The sequence below is a fragment of the Scyliorhinus torazame genome, chromosome 11 (assembly GCF_047496885.1).
Source record: "Scyliorhinus torazame isolate Kashiwa2021f chromosome 11, sScyTor2.1, whole genome shotgun sequence".
NCBI classification, from domain to species: Eukaryota; Metazoa; Chordata; class Chondrichthyes; order Carcharhiniformes; family Scyliorhinidae; genus Scyliorhinus; species Scyliorhinus torazame.
Genome location: NC_092717.1, coordinates 185,798,023 through 185,814,025, shown reverse-complemented (window position 1 = coordinate 185,814,025; position 16,003 = coordinate 185,798,023). Strand labels below are relative to the sequence as shown.

The 16,003-nt window shown below is 49.1% G+C and overlaps 1 protein-coding gene across 2 annotated transcripts in view; it reads left to right on the top strand.

Annotated features, from left to right (window-relative positions):
• The first annotated feature begins 1,938 nt into the window (after positions 1–1,938).
• The window catches only part of nbeal2 (neurobeachin-like 2), a 519,702-nt gene continuing 505,637 nt past the window's right edge, over positions 1,939–16,003 (top strand). For both annotated transcript variants that reach the window (XM_072468153.1, XM_072468151.1), the window contains exon 1: positions 1,939–2,438. In XM_072468153.1, the coding sequence (XP_072324254.1) occupies positions 2,388–2,438 (51 nt within the window). In that variant the 5' untranslated portion in view covers positions 1,939–2,387. The remainder of the gene's footprint in view (positions 2,439–16,003) is intronic.

Sequence of the window (16,003 nt, the reverse complement as noted above, 5' to 3'; positions counted from 1 at the left end):
ACCGTTGACTGTACCACTGGACTCCCCGTATACTTCCCTGGAGCTAGCGGTAGCAGAATCGTCACCATGGCCCTTAAACTGGATCCCCCTACAGGACTCCTCCTCCATCCTCACCCACTCTGTGCCCTCCCCCCAAATGCCTCACCTTCTCCATATTTGTTCCCCAATAGTAGTGCAGTATGTTCTGGAGTGCCAACCCCCCTTACTGCCTCTGTAACAGCCCTCTTTACCCTTGCACCTTCCCCACCCATATAAACTCTGAGATCACCGCCTCCAACTTCCAAAAGTAGGCCTTTGGGAGAAAAATCGGGAGGGTCTTGAAAACAATCAAGAACCTTGGCAGCACATTAATTTTCACAACCTGCACTCCCCCTGCCAATGTCCGATGCAATGTGTCCCATCTCTTAAAGTCCCCACTAATCTCCTCCACAGTAGCCCATTCCCTCATCACCCGAATCCCCAAATGCCTGAACCTTTCCCGTGCTATCTAAAATGGCAAATCCCCAAGTTGGTCCCCAGCGCTCCCGCATTCACCGGAGACACTTCGCTCTTCCCGACATTTAACTTGTATCCAGAGAAGGTCCCAAGATTCATCATTCAATTTGATTTTTGGCAGATGTGTACTTTGAGTCTACCTCATCTGCCTTTGCACTATTTTGCTCAAAATCCTTACCTAAATGATACAGAAAGTATATTTCCTCTGCTGGGGAATCAAGAACAAGAAGACAATTTTAAAATTATAATTGTAGCACCATTTAAAAATGAAATCAGGGTACCACAGTTGCTTCACAGCTCCAGGGTCCCAGGTTCGATTCCTGGCTTGGGTCAATGTCTGTGCGGAGTCTGCACGTTCTCCCCATGTCTGCGTGGGTTTACTCCAGGTGCTCCAGTTTCCTCCCACAGTCAAAAGATATCCAGGTTAGGTGGATTGGCCACGCTAAATTTCCCTTAGCGCCCAAAAAGGTTAGGTGGGGTTACTGGGTTATGGGGATGTGTGGGCCTGTGCTCTTTCCAAGGGCCGGTGCAGACTCGATGGGCCAAATAGCCTCCTTCTGCACTGTAAATTCTATCATTCCATGAGGAAGCGCTTTTTCATGTAAAAGATGGTAGAAAGGTTGTACACTCCTTCAGAAGGCTGTGAATGGATTCATGTTGTCAAGACTTGAGGTGGGCAGGGTTTTGTTAGCCAAGTAAATGGACAGGAGCTGCAGGTTGAGGAGCGAGGAACTGAAGGACCTATGAATGTTCCGATACAGCCCATTTTGCCTCTGCCAGTCTCGTCGTTGTGGCCGAAACCCCTGTAGTTTTTCTTCGGAAGATAACCTAATTTACTGGGGGGGGGCGGGGGGGGGGGGGGTACCAGCGAGAATCCCTGGAAATTAGAATTCAAATTAGATCAATAATCGAGATTAAGATCCAGTGGGAACACTTATTAAGCACCTGATCGGGCATCTCAAAGTGCTGAACCTACAATGAATGACTGAGGCGCAGTGACTGCCGTACGGAACTAAAATAAAATAATTACATTGAAGCAATCGAATGAGATCTTTGAATATTACAGACTGGCGGCAACGCCAGGAGAAAGGGAACGCGCGCCCTCTCACCTGGCCGGGTGCGCGCCTTCACCTGGGAGCGCGCCTTCGTCTTGTCGCGCGCCCTCCTGATCACCTATCCGCGCGTGCGCCCCTCTCACCTGGCGCGCGCGCTCGCCCTTCTCCTCTGGCCCCGCGCGCGCCCGCCCCTCTCACCTGACGCCCTTGCGCCCGTTCAGCTGCCACAAGCGCGCACCTTGTTGCTCGCCGGCCAGTTGCGAGCCGAAGCGCGCCCCCCACTCCGCGGTGGTGCGCGCATGTGGACCTTTAAACAGTAATTTTGACCCGCTCCTGTAATTTATGGTGTGTGGCTGTGCGCGCGCTCCCGAGCGAGGGCCGGCCCCCCGCCAGCGTGCACGCGCAGTGAAGCGCAAACACATTCTGCCAAAAAAAAAAACCCACAACAGAAGCAACAACATAAATGAGAGGGAAAAAAAAAGAAATCCCGGAACCGAGATGGCGGAAGCCCTCATTGTGTGAAAACAGAGAGAAACATTCACTCGGAGCAACTTCGAACATCATGAAAGGGTTTATTTGAAAATGCAAAGCGAAGAAACCCAGCTTGCAGGAAAACATGAAGAAAGCGAATCTTCACTGATGCTAAATTCTGTGCAACATTTTTTTTCTGCAACAAGGGAATAATTCCACATTTTAATTTTATTTTGCAACATCGGGGAGGGAGAGAAGTGGAAAGGAGAGATGAAGAGTTGCAAGAGAAAACTGCATGTCTGAGAGGAGAAACAGGAAATAATAAATTCATAAAAAGCAGTAACCGCAGCTTTTGCCGGACGAAGAATGGCTTCGAAGGAGCGGCTGTACGAGCTCTGGATGTTGTACTTCACCAAGGTGAGTCCCACACCTGGGCGCGCGGGGCCAGGGCCGCCAGCCCCACACTGCCCTCGACCCTTGCCAATGCTCAGCTTCGCTTGCGAAGAAAAACAAATATGAAAATAAACCAATGGCTCAGTGCACCGTGACTAAAGCAACTAGGCTCACTTTTTTGTGTTGCCTTTGAGATTCACCTTTGCGTTCTCCTTTTATATCACCTTTTTAAAACAATGTGAGCTCTCTTTTGGAAGAATTATTATTATAGGACAGTTGGAGGTGCTTCTGCTAATTTGTGACATGTTTATGTGTAAGCCAGCCTAACTGTGTTTGGAAGTAGGATTGAATTATGACCTTTTTTAAAGCATTCCAGGACTTGAGGTTTGATTTTATTGACGTCCAGTTTAATTGTTGATTTTTTAAAAAAATAAGTTGTTTGAAAGTAAGTTGGAGTGATCTTCATTCAGATGGAGAGAGGTGGCTGCAAAACTGGTTCAGTCTTGGCTGTGGTGTGTTTAGCCAGAACGCAACCAAAAAAAAACACGATATACATCTCGATACTTTTCTGGTCCAGGGCGAGATCAAGTGCGCAGCAAAAGTCCAACATATTGTCGATTCTAATCGATTGTGATGCCTGGGATGGTTCACGCTCAGATTTGGAATTGGTTGCGTTGCAAGTCACATCGTTTTAAAATCTGGCAAAGTTTCCAAATTGCATCTGTTGCACTTGGAGAAAATGAACTGTTATTTTTTTTTTTGTTCTTCATTTGTGTCACTGTTTCCTGAAGGTGCTTTTATTTTTGTTGAGTCGATTATTTATAGATATTGGTTTGGGTGCAATACTGTTTACATGTACATATGTATAATGTGTCTGTCCATTGTGTTGGAAATGGCAATCCCCAAGGTAGGGTTTGTCTGACATTGGATTGGAGCAGCTACTGCTCTAGGAACTGGGGTCCGCAGACGTGTTTGAACACTCCGGGTACGTGTTGGGTCCTCAGATGGCACCCTCCCTTGAACGTTTGGGCTCTGGCTGTATGCAGTTGTGTGGAATTCCACCCTCCATTCTAACTCCTTTATAGACATCAGACATCACTTTAACAATTCCAGGGAATCCAGCCGACCTTTTGTTTCTTACCGATTTATATCTAGCCCACAGCTCCTCGGCTCTGTGACACATCAGACAGCAGTTATTAGCAGCCAGTGGGAGGCATCACAGCCAGCCAGTGTGTCTGCACGTGCAACAATCGGGTGTGGGAACCCTGGCAAATATTGTTCCCCTTCTCCGACTGAGACTTTAGTCCACGATACAGGTCACTCCAGATTTGGAGAAAGTATTTGGATGAATGGACAGATTTGACTGCCGTAATTTATGACATCTAGGGTTTAATGCCACATATCATTAACCATATTCCTTTTTTTAAAAGAGGAATTCGGGGCTGAGGGCACACAAACTGCAATTGATGCTGTAGAGGTGAACCATGTATCTTAGTGAAATCCTCTATGATATGTGTTCAGATGCAGAATGGGAGATGGAAAGTCTCTTCTGTCTGTTGACTGTAAGGTGTTCGATATAGTTCCTGCTAGGGGTAGGATTCTCAGCATAGCAAAGCCACTCATTTGGCATCTATTAACACAAAGTTGGCTCGGTATGCCAAGGTTGGTTAATTTGGAAAAATAAAATGGCAACCTGTTCAAAAAATGAACACTCTCATGAGTTTTAGGACCAAGATTTGTGACTCTAGATATCTGGCAGCACTCTGCATCCCTCCTTGTACTGTACTTTTCCATTTAGCTCAACTTCTCAATTATTACATTCCCCCTCGACCTCTCCTCCTCCCTGCTCCCACTTCAGACGGCTACTTGCCCCACTGTGATGAGAAACAGACCAAAACCAACTCTGTCAACATCAGGAAGTGCAGAATAAATTTAATTCATCGCCATCCCTTCTCCACCCCCAGAGGAGATCATGATGAAATGAAAATCGCTTATTGTCACAAGTAGGCTTCAAATGAAGTTACTGTGAAAAGCCCCTAGTCGCCACATTCCGGCGCCTGTTCGGGGAGGCTGATACGTGAATTGAACCGTGCTGCTGGCCTGCCTTGGTCTGCTTTCAAAGCCAGCGATTTAGCCCTGTGCTAAACAGCCCCTGATGGTGAATTCAGTGACAGTGGGGAGTGTAGTGGAGGAGGAGCCAGGCAGGCATAAAGCCAACTTTCACTGTTCTGTGGGAGGGACAATGTGAAAGGAATGTGTTGGTGAAATGGTTAAATTGAAGCTTTCCAGATTTTGCACTCCGCTGCTGTGAGAACTAAGTAAATGGTAAACAGTGAGTACATCACAGCAGCTCTGTGGAGAAGCCAAGTGGAGCATGTGCTTACAAGTATTGTGCTTAGCAAACTCATGTGACTTAAAGCAAACACGGATTCTCGTATAGCTTGTATGGAAAGTGGAACTAAATAGTGTTGCAGTAAGAAGAATGACTTGTCTTTAATCGCACTTTTCACAATCTCAATATGCCCCAAAGGAGTCTAATAGAATACTCTTCACTTACCTGGATGAGTGCAGCTCCAACAACCCTAGAAGCCTTGCACCATACTGAACAAGGCAGCCTGCTTGATCGACACAACATCCACCATCTTCAATATCCACTGCCTCCACCATTGAAAGACATTAGTAGCAGTGTGTACCAGTGCACAGTGGCACAATGTGTAGCACTGCTGCCTCGCAGCACCAGGAATCCAGGTTTGATTCCAACCTTGGGTGACTGTGGAGTTTGCACCTTCTCCCTGTGTCTGCGTGGGTTTCCTCCGGGTGCTCCTATTTCCTCTCACAGTCCAATGATGTGCAGGTTAAGTGGATTGCCATGCTAAATTGCCCTTAAGTGTCCAAAGGTTGGGTGGGGTTAAAGGGATGGGGCGGGAGGTGTGGTTCTAGGCAGGGTGCTATTTCAGAGGGTCGGTGAAGACTCGACAGGCCGAATGGCTACCTTCTGCACTGCAGGGATTCTATGAGCTACAGGTAATGATAACTATTAAAAACCCATCTGGTTCACTAATGTCCTGTGGGGAAGGATATCTTACATGTGATGACAGATCCTTAAATACCCTCTGAAATGGAGGGTAATTAGGATTGGGCAACAAATGCTGGCCCAGCCCACAGTGACACCCATAAATGAATTTAAAAAACCTTTCAAACCTGTAATCTCTGCCAACTAGAAGGACTGAGGCCAACTATAGTCCTACCTACCAACCTAATTAAGATCAGCTAACTGAGCAAACGGTGGGGAATTCACCATAGGTAGGTATCTAATTGAGAAGAGCCACTAGTGATGAGCTAAATTAATGCCACTGGAGAAGCTGAAACCTAAAAGTGTTAGCATCTTGGGAGAACCACTGCACTTGCATTGGGGGGTGGGGATGAAAATGTGATTACTCTGAGTTTGGATTAGACCCATGTTGCTAGGAGCTGATGGGAGAGGCTGAGTTGCATCACATCAAGGAGCATGAACATTGAACAAGATGGTCCAGCTGAGCATGTAGTTCCTGTCAGCCATCCATGAAGTGCAATGGCGGAGGCTACATGTCCAACATCTCCATAATGTGGAGATGCCGGCGTTGGACTGGGGTGAGCACAGTACGAAGTCTTACAACACCAGGTTAAAGTCCAACAGGTTTGTTTCGATGTCACTAGCTTTCGGAGCACTGCTCAGGTGAGGAAGGAGCAACATCTCCATCAAAGAGATCCTTTATTATGAGGTAAATCCCTTCAGGGAGCATCTTTAAGTTGTACATATCATAACATGGTGTGTTTGAGTTCCAGGTAGTAAACTGATCTCAGCTGGATGAACTGTGGAATGGGAGGTTGTGGGGTCTAAGATCCACAATAGAAATTCAGAGTTTGAAAAGGGTTTTAAAAGTTGTTTTCTGGCTGTATTTTCACTTTTTTTTTTTTGCTTATCCCTCTTTGCCCTGAGTAGGCGGTCGCATCAAAGGCCATTAAGAATCAAACACGTATCTTGAGGCTGGAGTCATAGAATCATAGAATTTACAGTGCAGAAGGGGGACATTCGGCCCATCGAGTCTGCACCGGCCCTTGGAAAGAACACCCTACTTAAGTCCACACCGCCAACCTATGCCTGTAACCTAGTAACCCCACCTAACCTTTTTGCACCATAGAGGCAATTTAGCATGGCCAATCCACCTAACCTGCACATTTTTCCTCCTGTGGGAGGAAACCGGAGCACCCGGAAGAGACCCACGTAGACATGAGGAAAACATGCAGACTCCGCACAGACAGTGGCCTAAGCCGGGAATCAAACCTGGGACCCTGGTGCTGTGAAGCAACTGTGCTATTGTGCATCCCACATGTAGGTCAAATTGGGTAGGTTGATTCCCTTCTGTGAAGTACTTTAGTTTGGTGAACCATTTTTAGTTATACGGCAATCCATCTGGTTTCAACTCAGAAATTACCCTATTTTCTGAATCTCATTTCCCAACTTGCCCTGACGGAATTTGAACCCACAACCTCTAGATTGTTGATCTTATACCATAGCCACTGCTAATCATTTTTCAAGCAATCACCGGTGGAAGGACCGTGAAAGACAGGGATGGGCTGAGATGTGTTGCAAATCTGGAGTTGAATAATTTTCCCCACTTGTTATCTAGGTCCACTCTCAAAAGAAAAGCTACTTGGTACAAGTACTAGACATTAGCCAGTGTTCAGAGAACTGCAACTCAGCAAGAACCAGCACCCTGTTGATCGGGATGGAGAAAAGTGGTGGCCAGGAAGGGAGGGGAAAAAAAAAACGTATGGAAATTTGTCATGGAAATACGATTGAGTTCAAAAACAAAATGTGTGCATCTTCTGATGTTGGTGCTCTGTGTTGTGACCAGCGACATGTGCATTCTAGTTCAGGTAGCTTCAGTTCTCCGTGTTTCAACAAAAAATAAAAGTGGAAATAAAAACAAAAGTAGATGGCAGGAGAGTTTAAAGTAAGGTCAAACAGTGATTTTTTTTTTCTTTGTCCATTCGTGAGATGTAGTCGCTGGCTAAGCCGCAATTTATTGCACATCCCTAACTACCCTTCCAAATTGTGCTGCCTCCTTGAACCACTGTCTATGTTGTAGGAACAACCACAATGCTGTTCTGAAAGGAGTTCGATGATTTTGACCCAGTGACGGTGAAGGAACAGCGATGTAGTTCAAAGTCAGGATGGTGTGGGACTTGCAGGTGGTGGTGTTCCGATGCACTTTGTCCATTCGTGAGATGTAGTCGCTGGCTAAGCCGCAATTTATTGCACATCCCTAACTACCCTTCCAAATTGTGCTGCCTCCTTGAACCACTGTCTATGTTGTAGGAACAACCACAATGCTGTTCTGAAAGGAGTTCGATGATTTTGACCCAGTGACGGTGAAGGAACAGCGATGTAGTTCAAAGTCAGGATGGTGTGGGACTTGCAGGTGGTGGTGTTCCGATGCACTTGCTGTGCTTGTCCTTCTAGGTGGTGGAGGTCATGAGTTTGGAATGTACTGTTGAAGAAGTATTGGTGAGTTGCTACAGTGTATCTTGTAGATGGTACACACTGCTGCCACTGTGCATTGGTGGCGGAGGTTGTAAACATTGAAGGTGGTAAGTGGGGTGCCAATCAAGCGGGCTGCTTTGTCCTGAATTGTGTTGAGCTTCTCTAGTGTTGTTGAAGCTGCACTCATCCAAGAAGAGTATTGCATCCTGCTTTTGACTTTTAGATAGTGGACAGGCTTTGGGGATTCAGATGGTGAGTTGCTCCCTGCAAAATTCCCAGCCGCTGACCTGTTCTTGTCGCCATAGTATTTATATGGCCAGTCCAGGTCAGTTTCTGGTCAATGGTAAGACTTCCAAGATGTTTTAGTAATAATAATAATCTTTATTATTGTCACAAGTAGGCTTACATTATCACTGTAATGAAGTTACTGTGAAAATCCCCCAGTCGCCACACTCTGGCCCATGTTCAGGTATACTGGAGGAGAATTCCGAATGTCCAATTCACCTAACAAGAACATCTTTTGGGACCTGTGGGCGGAAACCGTTAGCCTGATTCAGTGATGCTAACACCATTGAATGTCAAGAGGAGATGGTTAGATTTTCTCTTGTTGAAGGTGTAATTTCCTGGAGCTTGTGTGGCATGAATGTTACTTACCAGTTATCAGTTCAAGCCTGTATATTGTCCCAAGTCTTGCCGCATATGGACACGGTCTGCTTCAGTATCTGAGGAGTTGTGAATAGTGCTTAGCTTTGTGCAATCATCAGCAAACATTCCCACTTATGGCCTTTATGATGAAGGGAAGGTCATTGATGAAGCAGCTGGTGATGATTTGGCCTAGATCACGGTCCTGAGGAACTCCTGTCATGATGTCCTGAGATGATTGACCTCCAACAACAATGACCATCTTCCTTTGGTCTAGGTATGACTCCAGCCAGTGGAAAGCTTTCCTTCTGATTCCCACTACTTTAGCTTGCGAGGGCTTGTTGATGCTATATTCTGACAAATGTTGCACGTTCAGTGAGTTGGTCACACCGCAGATTAGGGTTGGTGAGGGAGACAGGGAATGGGTGACCAAAAGGCAGAGAAAGAGCAGGAAGGCAGTGCAGGTGTCCCCTGCGGTCATCTCCCTCCAAAACAGGTATACCGTTTTGGATACTGTCGGGGGAGATGACTCAGCAGGGGAAGGCAGTAGTAGCCAGGCTCATGGCACCGAGGCTGGCTCTGCTGCACAGAAGGGCGGGAAAAAGACTGGCAGGGCTATAGTCATAGGGGATTCAATCGTAAGGGGAGTAGACAGGCGTTTCTGTGGTCGAAAACGAGACTCCCGAATGGTATGTTGCCTCCCGGGTGCACGGGTCACGGATGTCTCAGATCGGCAGCAGGACATACTGAAGGGGGAGGGTGAACAGCCAGTTGTCGTGGTGTATATAGGCACCAACGATATAGGTAAAAAATGGGATGAGATCCTACAATCAGAATTTAGGGAGTTCGGAGATGAGTTTAAAAAGTAGGACCTCAAAGGTAGTAATCTCAGATTGCTACCAGTGCCACAAGACAGTCAGAGTAGAAATTCAAGAATAGTCAGAATGAATACGTGGCTTGAGAGATGGTGCAGGAGGGAGGATTCAGATTTTTGGGACATTGGAACCCGTTCTGGGGGCAGTGGGACCATTACAAATCGGATGGTCTACACCTGGGCAGGACTGGAACCATTGTCCTAGGGGGGTGCTTTTGCTCACACTGTTGGGGAGGTTTTAAACTAATGTGGCAGGGGGATGGGAACCAGATTAGGAAGTTAGAGGTCAGTAAAGAGGCAGCAACGAAAGCCAGTAAGGTACTAGATAATAAACTCAATGTAACTAAGGGGAAGAGTAGACCGGGAAGAGATGATGAACGCAAAGGGACAGGTGGTCTGAGGTGCATTTGTTTCAATGCGAGAAGTGTAGCAGGTAAGAACTTAGGGCTTGGATTAGTACCTGGGAATATGATGTTGGTTATTACTGAGACTTAGTTGAGGGAAGGGCAAGACTGGCAACTAGAAGGTATTCTGAGAGACAGGATCTACAAGCATTTAGAGAGGCAAGGACTGATTCGGGGCAGTCAGCATGGCTTTGTGCGTGGAAAATCATGTCTCACAAATTTGATTGTGTTTTTTGAGGGGGTGACCAAGAAGGTAGATGAGGGCAGTGCAGTAGACGTTGTCTACATGGACTTTAGCAAAGCCTTTGACAAGGTACCGCATGGTAGGTTGTTGCAGAAGGTTAAAGCTCACGGGATCCAGGGTGAGGTTGCCAATTGGATTCAAAATTGGCTGAACGACAGAAGACAGAGGGTGGTTGTAGAGGGTTGTTTTTCAAACTGGAGGCCTGTAACCAGTGGTGTGCCTCAGGGATCGGTGCTGGGTCCACTGCTATTTGTGATTTATATTAATGATTTGGATGAGAATTTAGGAGGCATGGTTAGTAAGTTTGCAGATGACACCAAGATTGGTGGCACAGTGGATAGTGTAGAAGGTTATCTAGGATTGCAACGGGATCTTGATCAATTAGGCCAGTGGGCCGACGAATGGCAGCTGGAGTTTAATTTAGATAAATGTGAGGTGATGCATTTTGGCAGATCGAATCAGGCCAGGACCTACTCAGTTAATGGTATGGCGTTGGGGAGAGTTATAGAACAAAGAGATCTAGGAGTACAGGTTCATAGCTCCTTGAAGGTGGAGTCGCAGGTGGACAGGGTGGTGAAGAAGGCATTCGGCATGCTTGGTTTCATTGGTCAGAACATTGAATACAGGAGTTGGGACGTCTTGTTGAAGTTGTACAAGACATTGGTACGGCCACACTTGGAATACTGTGTGCAGTTCTGGTCACCCTATTATAGAAAGGATATTATTAAACTAGAAAGAGTGCAGAAAAGATTTACTAGGATGTTGCCGGGACTTGATGGTTTGAGTTATAAGGAGAGGCTGGATAGACTGGGACTTTTTTCCCTGGAGCGTAGGAGGCTTAGGGGTGATCTTATAGAGGTCTATAAAATAATGAGGGGCATAGATAAGGTAGATAGTCAACATCTTTTCCCAAAGGTAGGGGAGTCTAAAACTAGAGGGCATAGGTTTAAGGTGAGAGGGGAGAGATTCAGAAGGGCCCAGAGGGGCAATTTCTTCACTCAGGAGGGTAGTGAGTGTCTGGAATGGGCTGCCAGAGGTAGTAGTAGATGCGGGTACAATTGTGTCTTTTAAAAAGCATTTAGATAGTTACATGGGTAAGATGGGTATAGAGGGTTATGGGCCAAGTGCGGGCAACTGGGACTAGCTTAATGGTTAAAAACTGGGCAGCATGGACTGGTTGGGCCGAAGGGCCTGTTTCCATGCTGTAAACTTCTATGATTCTATAAATATCCCAGGATATAGATGCTCCAGGAGGGATAGAGAGGGAGTTAAAAGTGGTGGAGGAGTTGGATTACTGGTCAGAGATGATATCACAGCTGTGATTAAGGAGGGCACGATGGAGGATTCGAGCACTGAGGCAATATGGGTAGAGCTAAGCAATAGGAAGGGTGCAGTAACATTGTTGGGACTTTACTACAGGCCTCCCAAAAAGCGAGAGCGTGAAGTAGAGGTACAAATATGTAGACCGATTATAGAAAAATGTAGGAGCAATAGGGTGGTCGTGATGGGAGATTTAAAAATAAATATATACATATTTATTAAGAATTTAACAACAACATTTTCAACCATACAAACAACCCCCCCCCCCCCCTTACAAAAAGAAAGACAGCTCGCATAGCAAGACATGAACATGGCAAGTCAATAAGATACAGAACTTTGTACATTGGATTCCTCCCGTACATGTCAGTTTTCCGGATCCTTCATGTGTTTCCTTGCTCAAATGCCCCCCAGAAATCCCCCCGCCCCTGGGTTGCTGTTGCTACTGTCCGACCTTCATCCACCGCTCCGCGAGATAGTCCAGGAACGGTTGCCACCGCCTGCAGAACCCCTGCGCAGACCCTCTCAAGGCAAACTTTATCCGCTCCAATTTGATAAACTCTGCCATATCATTTATCCAGGCTTCCACGCTGGGGGGCTTCGCCTCTTTCCACATTAACAAGATCCTTCGCCGGGCTACTGGGGACACAAAGGCCAGAATACCGGCCTCCTTCGCCTCCTGCACTCCTGGCTCGTCCACTACTCCAAATAGTGCTAGCCCCCAGCTTGGCTTGACCCGGACTTTCACCACCTTAGATACTGTTCCCGCAACTCCCCTCCAGTACCGGGCATGACCAAAACATATCGACATGGTTCGCCGGGCTTCCCAAGCACCTCCCACATCTGTCCTCCACCCCAAAGAACCTACTCCGCCTCGCCCCATCATATGCGCTCTATGAACCACCTTAAATTGTATCAGGCTAAGCCTGGCACATGAGGAAGAGGAATTAACCCTACTTGGGGCATCAGCCCATAGCCCCTCCTCAATCTCCTCCCCCAGCTCCTCTTCCCATTTACCCTTCAGCTCCTCTACCAAAGCCTCCCCCTCTTTCATTTCCTGGTATATCGCCGACACCTTGCCCTCTCCGACCCATACGCCCAAAATCCCCCTGTCTTGAATCCCCTGTGCCGGGAGCAGCGGGAATTCCCTCACCTGCCGCCTCCCAAACGCTCTCACTTGCATGTACCTGAAAGCATTTCCCGGGGGTAGTCCAAATTTCTCCTCCAGCGCCCCTAAGCTCGCAAACGTCCCATCGATGAACAGGTCCCCCATTCTTCTAATCCCTGCCCGATGCCAGCTCTGAAACCCCCCATCCATCCTTCCTGGGACAAACCGATGGTTATCCCTGATCGGGGACCACACCGAGGCTCCCATCGCACCCCTGTGCCGTCTCCACTGCCCCCAGATCTTTAGCGTTGCCTCCACCACCGGACTCGTGTATACCTTGTCGGTGAGAGAGGCAGCGGTGCCGTCACCAGCGCCCCCAAGCTCGTTCCTTTGCAGGACGCCATCTCCAACCTCTTCCACGCCGCCCCCTCTCCCTCCATCACCCACTTACGGATCATCGCGACGTTGGCTGCCCAGTAGTAGCCACCCAAGTTCGGCAACGCCAGCCCTCCTCTATCTCTGCTACGCTCCAGGAACCCCCTCCTTACCCTCGGGGTCTTACTCGCCCACACAAATCCCATAATGCTCCTGCTTACCCTCTTAAAGAAGGCCTTGGTAATCACAATTGGGAGGCATTGAAAAACAAAAAGAAACCTCGGGAGGACCACCATTTTAATCGACTGTACCCTGCCCGCCAGCGAGAGTGGCAACATGTCCCACCTTTTAAAATCCTCCTCCATCTGTTCCACCAGCCGCATCAAATTGAGTTTTTGCAGCGGCCCCCAGCTCCTAGCTACCTGAATCCTCAAGTATCGAAAGCTCCTTTCCGCCCTCCTCAACGGTAGGTCATCTATCCCTCTTCCCTGATCCCCCGGATGCACCACAAAGAGCTCGCTCTTTCCCACATTGAGCTTATAGTCCAAAAAGTCTCCAAACTCCCTTAGGATCTGCATGACCTCAACCATCCCCTCCACTGGATCCACCACATACAGCAACAAGTCGTCTGCGTACAGCGACACTCGATGTTCCTCTCCCCCTCGGACCACCCCCTTCCATTTCCCCGACTTCCCTTAACGCCATGGCCAAAGGTTCAATTGCTAATGCAAACAGCAGAGGGGACAGGGGGCACCCCTGCCTCATCCCTCGATACAGCCGGAAATACTCCGACCTCCGCCGGTTCGTGACCACACTCGCCACAGGGGCTCTATACAGGAGCTTAACCCAACTAATAAACCCTCCCCTGAACCCAAACCTCCTCAACACTTCCCAGAGATACTCCCACTCTACTCGGCCGCGGACAAGGCCTTTGACCATGGCTGCCACTATCTCCGCCTCTCCCTCCACCGATGGCATCATTATCACATTTAGGAGCCTTCGCACATTAGTATTTAGCTGCCTGCCCTTTATGAATCCTGTCTGGTCCTCTTGGATCACCCCTGGGACACAATCCTCAATCCTCATAGCCAACATTTTTGCCAGCAACTTAGCATCTACGTTGAGGAGTAAGATCGGTCTTACGACCCACATTGCAGTGGGTCCTTATCCCGCTTCAAGATCAAGGAGATCGTCGGCTCCGACATTGTCGGGGGCAGGGTCCCCCTCTCCCTTGCTTCATTGAAGGTCCTAACCAGCAACGGGGCTAACAGGTCTACATGCTTCCTATAAAATTCAACCGGGAACCCATCTGGCCCCGGGCCTTCCCTGCCTGCATGCTCCCCAGTCCTTTAACCAGCTCCTCCACCCCAATTGGCGCCCCCAAACCAGCCACCTCCTGCTCCTCCACTCTCGGGAACCTCAGTTGGTCCAAGAATCGTCGCATCCCCTCTTTTCCCCCCGGGGGCTGGGACCTATACAGCTCCTCGTAAAAGGCCTTGAATGCCTCATTCACTTTCCCCGCATTCCGCACCGTAGTTCCCCTGCCATCCTTGACTCCACCTATTTCCCTCGCTGCCATCCTCTTACGGAGCTGATGTGCCAGCATCCGACTCGCCTTCTCCCCGTATTCATATATCGCCCCCTGTGCCTTCCTCCACTGTGCCTCTGCCTTCCCTGTGGTCAACAGGTCGAACTCCGTCTGGAGACTTCGTCTCTCCCTGAGTAGTCCCTCATCAGGGGCCTCTGCATATCTCCTGTCCACCCTTAAAATCTCCCCCACTAACCTCTCCCTTTCCCTGCCCTCACTCTTCACCCTGTGAGCCCTGATGGAGATTAACTCTCCCCTAACCACCACCTTCAGCGCCTCCCATACTACTCCCACCTGCACCTCCCCATTTGTGTTGGCCTCCAGATACCTTTCGATGCACCCCCGCACCCTCCCACACACTTCCTCGTCTGCCAGCAGTCCCACATCCAACCGCCACAATGGGCGTTGGTCCCTCTCCTCCCCCAGCTCTAGCTCCACCCAATGCGGGGCATGGTCTGAAATGGCTATGGCCGAATACTCCGTTCCCTCCACTTTCGGGATCAATGCCCTGCCCAGAACAAAAAAAATCTATCCGGGAGTAGGCCTTATGTACGTGGGAGAAAAAATAAAATTCTCTGGCCAAAGGCGTGGCAAATCTCCACGGATCTACTCCGCCCCCCCCCCCCCCCCCCCCCCCCCCCCCCCCCCCCCAATCTGGTCCATAAACCCGCTAAGCACCTTGGCCGCTGCCGGCCTCTTCCTCGTCCTAGATCTGGAACAATCTAATGCTGGGTCCAGCACCGTGTTAAAATCCCCACCCATTATCAAGCTTCCTACCTCCAAGTCCGGAATACGCCCCAACATCCGTTTCATGAATCCAGCATCGTCCCAGTTCGGGGCATATACATTCACCAGTACCACCTCCGTCCCCTGCAACCTCCCGCTCACCATCACGTATCGGCCTCCAATGTCCGCTACTATGTTCTTGGCCTCAACCGACACCCGCTTCCCCACCAATATGGCCACCCCTCTATTCTTCGCATCCAGCCCCGAATGGAACACCTGTCATACCCATCCCTTCCTTAACCTGACCTGATCTGCCACCTTCAGATGTGTCTCCTGAAGCATGACCATGTCTGCCTCCAGTCCCTTTAGGTGCGCGAACACTCTGGCCCTCTTAACCGGCCCATTTAGGCCTCTCACATTCCACGTGATCAGCCGGATTGGGGGGCTACCCACCCCCACACCCCGCCGACTAGCCATCTCCTATGTTAGGCCAGTCCCGTGCTCGCGCCTCCCGCACCCTCCAGTCCCCCAGGCGGGGAACCCCCGTCCCGACCACCTCTTCCATTTTCAGTTCCCCCTCGGACAGTGCATCAGCAACCCTTGTGTCCCCCCCCTCCCCGCCAGATCCGCATCGAGCACTTTTGCTCCCCCCATATTACTTCCGTGAGTCAGCTGACTTCTGCTGACCCCGGCTTCCCCTGCCTTCCCGTTGATCTCCCCCGTGTGGGAGTCTCTCCTCCTTGCCTTCCTCCATCTCCCCCCCCCCCCCCCTTTTTAGCACGGG